Source organism: Miscanthus floridulus, chromosome 11 (assembly GCF_019320115.1).
Source record: "Miscanthus floridulus cultivar M001 chromosome 11, ASM1932011v1, whole genome shotgun sequence".
Classification (NCBI taxonomy): domain Eukaryota; kingdom Viridiplantae; phylum Streptophyta; class Magnoliopsida; order Poales; family Poaceae; genus Miscanthus; species Miscanthus floridulus.
In genome coordinates this window covers 85,964,054-85,971,516 of record NC_089590.1, presented here as the reverse complement: position 1 = coordinate 85,971,516, position 7,463 = coordinate 85,964,054, and the positions used below count along the sequence as shown (strand labels likewise).

Sequence of the window (7,463 nt, the reverse complement as noted above, 5' to 3'; positions counted from 1 at the left end):
TGGGTCATGTGGCAGAGACGGGTGGACAGCGGAAAGCCTAGCCGGCTAGCCGCGCAGATCAGGCAGGCTACCACCTCGTGGGCGACGAGCGAAAATTCGAATCCATACCCTCCTGCTGCATACGGGCCCTATAAGATAAGAAATGTGATCCAGTGAGCATATGACAATTGGCGATGGCCTCTGAAACCCTCTGCTAATGTGTCCTCCATCTCTAAGAGCATCACATCCCAAATATCAAACACAGTCTGAGTGATCAAGTGGTGGACTAGCCAAAGTTGAATACGTGTCAACCCCTCATGATAGCCACTCCTCGCGAGCAAAGACCTCCTCATGACTGCATCAAGGATACGAGCTGTAGGTGTAAGGTCATGTGGTGTGCGGCTCAATCCCTCTCCAAACGGCTTAGTGAAGCAAGCTCTAACTAAGTCTGTGGGTGGTACCAGTTCGCCATGAGGGCGTTTCGGTGGCTCTCTCTCCATAACAGATCTCATGAATCTGAATAGGAGACTCTAGAATCCTTAATATCTTTCTCACCCTTGAGCTCTGTAGCCTGTAGTCATGACCTCTGATGGTAAAGTGAATGTACCTGTGCCTTGGGTCAATCCAAAAAGAAGCATAGAACTCTCAGACCAATAATGGAACGTACTGACCAGTCCATCCTAGGAGATCCGCCATACCTGGAAGGTAGCTGAGGTGGGGACGGGTCTGCTCTCCTCCAACCGCAACTATAGCCTCTAAGGAGCATACTCTCTGATATCTGAATGCCACACCATTATTGAGGTAGGCATTGTAGAAGTCCTCTTGTAGCACTGTGTAGAACTGCTCTGAAGCACGCTCATCCCGCCTCGACGAAAACCACTGCTCAAACTCCACAAAACAGAGCTGCTGCACCTATCTAGCTGTCGCACCTAGTTTTGCATAGCAAAACCAAGTACTCATATATGTGCGCCCAGGATGTCCAAACACACACATATATCACAAATTGTAATAATATCAAAGTAAAGTACTTATTACATCGCATATCTCATCATAATGTTAATACATAGTTGTGCTCAATGGCAATATTATTACACACGCGGTGGAATAACTAGACCCAATCTGCCACAGGGACTCCAACTAGTGAACATCATCCTAGTAGTCCTGGACATCCTTCGGAAACTCCTCATACACGTTATCTGTTACCCATTCGGGATTTTCATTGAATGTAAAGCAAGTGTAAGCTCACCATGCTTAACAAGTATATCAAAGGGATCTATGAGGCTCAAAGGCTAGACATGGTTTGACTGCGGTTTGTAATTTTAGTTGATCAAGTTTTAGCATCCTGAATCACTACTTTAGTGAATAATCCCAAATCCCAAGTGATATTAATGTATAATCAAGTTATATCAATTCCCAACCATCCATAGTAACCACTAATCATGAAGGATCCAGATCGCTCATATCCGTGAGCACGGCTGTTATAAAAGGTCAAATATTTCTGTAGAAATTATATAACTTTACCTACCGAGCTGTGATTCCTAATGCCGGGGTTTGCAAAGCCCACAACACCTCTACCTAGGAAGTGTGGCAGGGTTTCACTACGTAACCCATAGCTAGTCGCACTAACAAGTCGTAGCTGCTAAGGTTTTAGTCATCTAGCCGTATGTGGCCCTCCTCTAGGAGTGGCACTCGTGGTCGCGGCATGGTACACACACCCTAGCAGGTAAGGAAACATACCAACTAGTGCTCCCTCTTGCCCTTACGGAAAGCTACAGACGAGCTAGTACAATTTAGTTAACAGGTTAAAGTTAGGGCCATATGACACTCGGGGTTGTACGAAACCTCCTGGGTGGCCGCTTCAGGATTAAGTCCTTATGGAGAGGCACTAGAGTACTCAACCCCGTACTCTAGCCCCCAAACTATTGCTAAAAAGCTCAATTTTATCACATTGCATAATGCCTTTAGTCATGTTTAACAATTATTTTATGTTAAGCGCTGCAACATCTATCCAAAATACATACCCAAACCCTAGGTAACAAGGATCACTACAAACTTCTAACCCTTGCACAACGACGAGAAAATGTTGCAATAGGCCCAATTTTGTTGCAAAAGGTAGTTCATACCATGAAATCACGTTCGTTGGCAATGGTTGCAAAAAGTCACGTTGCAATAAGAACTTGCAACCGTTGCTAGTTTGGCGTTGCAAGAGTTAGCTTTTCTTGCAACGTTGCCAAGCATTGCAATAGGACGTTATCGCAACATTCATTGGCGTGGCAATACGAGCACTTGCCACGTTCGTCTTCGTAGCAAGAGGTGGTAAATACAACGAGCGATAGCGTGGCAATAGATTTTTGTTGCCACGCTATAATTTTGTTGCTTAAGGTGTTGTTGCCACGACCGTTGTGCCGTGGCAAGTAAATCATTTGCCACGCAAATGTAATCGTTGTGAGAGAGTATACATTATTGCCACGCTTGTCTTGGCGTGGCAATAGTATCATTGGCCACGCAAATTTATCCGTTGCGAGATACCGTTCATTATTGCCACGGCCGCGTTGCCGTTGCAACAATATCATTTGCCACGCAATTTTATTCGTTGCGATATACCGTTCATTATTGCCATGACCTCGGTGATGTTGCAACAGTAGAATTTGCCACACAATTTTATTCGTTGCGGAAGATTAATTGTTATTGCAACAATAGTCATGTCGTGGCAATAGTATTATTTGCAACGTAAATAAGTCTGTTACCATACAGCATATTGCCACGCATCACGGCTCGTAGGTATAGCTTTTATTGCAACGCTAGTAACATTTAATTTTGGTTTAATAAATCATCATTGCAAATCAATAAACCATATCAAAAGCAATTGCACCCACATATATTAATTATAATTAATCATTCAATATGTTGCCAAACCCATGAAATAGTAGTTAAAATCATAAACGAGTGTACAATTAACTCATTATTTAACAACTTTTTACAAACTTCCTAACATCTATGCAGCACTTGATAAATTCCTAGCAGCCCAACATGTCATCTCCTCGACTATGTCCTCGCTTGATTATGAGCCTCCCACTGAAACCTTGTCCACCTATTGCCAAAAGAATATGATTGGGATATTAGAACAATATTAAGTTTACTAATTTTTGCACAAATGTAAAGAGATGAAGATATAAAATGGTTCTAATTTCTAATTTCATATACAAAAGCCATCAACCAAGCTTTTGCATAGTTAAAGTTCTACTGCAATTCTGCAAATGAGCAAATGTTGTCGGTCTAGTTGCTGCAATTCCTTTTTCCATGAAAAAGATGGAAGTCATGTTCCATTGTTCCAGAACCACAAACGTATGAATCAATTTCTAGTTTTACTCAAATTCTTAGTGTATGCTTATTACAATTATGTTTTTCCATGAAAATAGCATTCTGTGTTTTCACAATAACTTGATATTTTGTTCTCTACTTTCTCAATCTTTATTTTGGTCTCTGTATATCCCTCTCTTTTCAGAGTTTAAATGTTGTTTAGAATGTCAGCAATCCTTACTCCTTGGAAGCGTAGATGGCTGGGAATTTTAGCAAAATTTCATTGTAAGTATAGGTCGATTATATAAGTTCAATTGACTTTACATATGATAATCTATATTTTTTTTGCAGGCTACATACTGAAGGCATGGTTCTATTGGGTAATACAAGTTTTTGTAGCAGTCTAGCAGACACATGCAGTTGTGTTCCATTTGATTGCATTATAAGATATATGCATTCTCTTTTGCTCTTTATAAATTCTGCTAAAAGAAGCAGAGTCTATCAGCAAGCCTTGGGGAGGGATGGAGAAGAAAATACGGCTTTGATCCTATCCATCGTGGCCTTTTCAACGGATCAGATGCAGCTACTGCATATGTTACAGTAGCAGCTGCCTTCTCTGAATTTTTAAGGCAGCAGCAGTTTAGTTGATTAGAAAAATCATAACTTGAGTTGTAGACAACGAAAAATCATATTCTTTAACAATACGAAAAGCCCATGAAATTCTCTATATCTTTCTAGTTATTTGTTAAATAAGATTCTATAGTTATCATGGTCAAAAAACACAAACATCTACTGCTATCCAGACCAAGGTCAAAACCTGACCGGCTACTTTCAAAATTCATAACTCTAATTCTCTAGGTCTAAAATCATGACCTTTCACGACGACAAACATCTCTAAACCCTCTACAACTTTTGTATTATCAAGTATCACATAAAAGGTAGATTACTACTCAGAACAACTCACCCAATCAAACCTGCACAAGCTGCAGTTTTCAGCACGAATGTTCAATGTATTTTCTACATATCCTAGTTCAACAAGGAAGGTCACATTTGATAAAATTTCATTAAATCATGCAAGAATTGAGATTCCAATTAGCTGGTTGTTACCTTCCTCCTTTTGGGATTATTTCTTGTCCTATTCATCAGCTGTTGTGAAGTAATATACGTCTTCGATGCAGTCACATTTGCAGTGTTTTCGTTGAAAAGAGCTTAGTTGGGAGGTGCAGTACTTCTAGTGGAGCGAGTAGGTGCTGGTGCACCTTTTTGTACGGTGACAACGCTTCCAGGCTAAGTCTACAATACGGTGACAACGCTTCCAGGCCGAGTCTACAAACATCAAGTTATTCGATCTATTTTAGCTACAGTTCAAGGTACATGGAACATAGTGAAATAATGTCATTACCTCCTGTAACCCATCTTCATTTTCATTTTCATGTCCACCGGTCTCATCTTCCTCTTCTATGATTGGTGCAACTTGTGTACTGACATTGTTTTGCAGGGTACTCTATATATACAAATATTGGGGGTGAAAAATTAGGCATCACAATCATAAGATTATCAAGAGTACAAAGGATAAAAAATTATTCTAATACCATAATCATAGCTCCTTTGTGTTGCGCTAGCATATTAAGAAATTCTTGCTTCATTTCTTCTCTTAAGTTTATCTTAGCATTTTCCAGCTCCTCTTGCATCCTCCTATTTTCTTCTTTCTCCCTTTCCCTTTCTGCAGCTTCTTGCGCAATCTGTTCTTTGAGCTTGTCAACCTCCGCTTCTAAAGCAATGCTCTTCTCCCTAGCTGTAGCTTGAGCACGTGCATGTACTTCAAGGTTCTCTTTCATAAGTTCTCTGCGAGTTCGATACGTAGCCAAATATCCATGCCCATGTAATTTGGATGATTTGATTTGCGTTGTTTCTTTGTAGCATGACTGGAAAATCATGTTCTCCTCAACAGTTGTAAGTGCTGGTCTATCAGATTCTAATCCAATCTCACCAATTTTCATGGTTGCATTTTCCTAAATTAAATAACAGAACCTATAAAGAGTTGCTTGACACTACCAGCAGCTATAAAAAAGGTTGACAAAACATTTACTTACATATACGGAAGCTGATACAGGATTTGACCATGCGCCATGTTTTGTGTGAGTGGTCCTCCAAAGAAGAAGATCATTTGGCTCTTCACCAGTTTCTTGGTCTCTCTAGGATGCCAAAAAATTCAGCACACAAGTATTGCATCATACAAGGGAAGGACTAGATTAGTGTATCTAATGATTACCAGCTCAAAGCTACATTGTGAGAAGTTCTTTGAACCCATCACATGCTTGGTTCTTTGCTGCTGACGGTTGGAGGAGTTCTGGCTGCTAAGTTTCTGCAGAATGAGAACAAGTGGTATGCAACAATGCAACTTTGGTCCATCAATTTTGTTTGACAAAGTAGATTTTACTAGCACTGACCTTGAATTTATCAGATCCAAAATACAACTGCAAGTAGTGCCACTCAAAAAGGTGTATTTCTTCGAGTTTATTTCGTATCCTCTCACCATAACTATTAACAGGTTTGCATGAGACAGCTAGACACACACATAAGATATGCACTCTCCTGCTTCACTACTAAAGGCACTGAACATAGGAAAAGAAGTTCATACACACTGTGTCCTCACGCCTACTTGGCTACTAGAGGCACTGAACATAGGAAAAGAAGTGAAATAATTAGCTACCTTTCAGAAAAAAAAGAATCTATAGTATTACAAGTACTAAGACTAAGACAGAGGAACCTTTGTATGTAGATGCATCACAGAACCGAGTAACAATCATATCTTTTCTGCTCACATAAGTGGAACAACCATCTTTTGCCAACAAGTATGATTGCTGAAAAATGTGGTCTATTCGACCACTCATTGTACTCCTAAACTATATACTTATATACTTCTAGCTTGGTTATGTATAAATATGAAACTAGTAGCATATAAATAGACGGACAGAGCAAAATATACTTCTAGCTTGGTTAAGTATGAATCTGAAACTAGTAGCATATATATAAACCGACGGACAGAGCAAAATATAGACAACACTAATCTCACAAGTTCAGAATATTCAGTCAACCATCCCATCAGCACAAGCTTCTTCATGTGCATCTGCCTCATCCGCCGTCGTTGCTGGAAACTAGTACTCGCTAGCACTAGCACTGCTCGATGCTACATCTAATCACGGCTGAGACAAACCAAGACTGCAAGAGGGGAAAAAACATGGAGAATTTGAGAGCATTCATATGGGAGAACAATGGAGAAAGGAAGGGAACTCACTTCACCTGAGATGGACAGCGAGTAGCCATGGATGTGCCTTCGGGCAACATTCGATCCCCTGACCTCCAGCACGCGAATCCGCCGTGCCACCACCTCCGCGCCTGCCTCCGTCACGGCTGGATTCGCTCACGAACCCCACGAAGATAATGTAAATGAAGAGCCATACGAGGGAAGTGCTTCATCGTGAAAGAGAAGGAGGAGCATCACACCGGATCAAGGACCCTACCCGCCAAATCCAAGCTCTTTCCATGGATCCCAGCCACCCGCCTGCGTGCATGGATCCCACCCGGCCGCCCGCACGCCCGTGGATACCGGCTGCCCGTGCGACCGTGGATCCTGGCCACACCCACGCCATTCGAGGTCAGAGGAGGTGGACCGCTATTGTAGTCGCTCAAGGAGAGAACGTCGAGGAGAGGGGAACCAGGGGAGGCGGCGAATCGGGAGTTCGGGAGTTGAGGAGAAAGTTTGGGGCGGCGGATCTGGGAAAGTGGGGAGGTGGGGCGGCGATGTAGGAGGGTGGAGATCAGAGAGAGAGAGAGCGCGCGCTAAGATTTTTTATTGGCGCTGAGGGAAGGAACGCGGGATTTTTTTAATCTATCTAATTTTGAAATTATTTGGTGTTGTGAAGCTTTATGCTTAATTTTAAATTTATTTGAATTTTAAATAGTTCTGAAACCTGGTCTTTGAAACTAAACTGTTGGGGGCATTTTTATTTCTCATTTTTGTTGTTCTCGTACACAAAATTATTTCAGACCCAACGTGTGTGGTAAACAAGATCTTTATTTCACAATAGAACTTATATATGAAAACATAGATACATTTTAAGATCACTTTCAAATTTGGTAAGAAAAAACCAGACGTTTGTATACTTTATTTACCCTCTTAG

General features: G+C 41.2%; 1 protein-coding gene across 8 annotated transcripts; it reads right to left on the bottom strand.

The window, feature by feature from the left end:
* Positions 1-2,837: 2,837 nt before the first annotated feature.
* Positions 2,838-7,121, bottom strand: LOC136493719 (uncharacterized). Of its 8 annotated transcripts, XM_066489852.1 has the most exons (10): positions 6,804-7,121; positions 6,583-6,693; positions 6,356-6,501; positions 5,730-5,820; positions 5,552-5,644; positions 5,373-5,474; positions 4,872-5,291; positions 4,682-4,783; positions 4,387-4,605; positions 2,838-3,070 (listed from the first exon to the last, which is right to left on the bottom strand). In XM_066489852.1, exons 5-9 carry the CDS (start codon positions 5,588-5,590, stop codon positions 4,573-4,575), a joined length of 696 nt encoding a protein of 231 aa, XP_066345949.1. In that variant the 5' UTR covers positions 5,591-5,644; positions 5,730-5,820; positions 6,356-6,501; positions 6,583-6,693; positions 6,804-7,121; the 3' UTR covers positions 2,838-3,070; positions 4,387-4,572. The 8 variants fall into 8 exon arrangements, with proteins under 8 accessions (XP_066345949.1, XP_066345948.1, XP_066345945.1 ...); XM_066489851.1 differs by lacking the exon at positions 5,730-5,820 and having other exon boundaries at positions 6,578-6,693; XM_066489848.1 differs by adding an exon at positions 4,244-4,305 and having other exon boundaries at positions 5,552-6,501.
* Between the last annotated feature and the right edge of the window lie 342 nt (positions 7,122-7,463).

Excerpts from the sequence above, each read along its gene's own strand:
- LOC136493719 (XM_066489846.1), bottom strand. The coding sequence starts at position 5,818 with ATGGTGAGAGGATACGAAATAAACTCGAAGAAATACACCTTTTTGAGT. Across the intron at positions 5,292-5,372 it reads CTGTATCAGCTTCCGTATAT|GAAAATGCAACCATGAAAAT; the intron begins GTAAGTAAATGT and ends TATTTAATTTAG. Across the intron at positions 4,784-4,871 it reads ACAAAGGAGCTATGATTATG|AGTACCCTGCAAAACAATGT; the intron begins GTATTAGAATAA and ends TTGTATATATAG.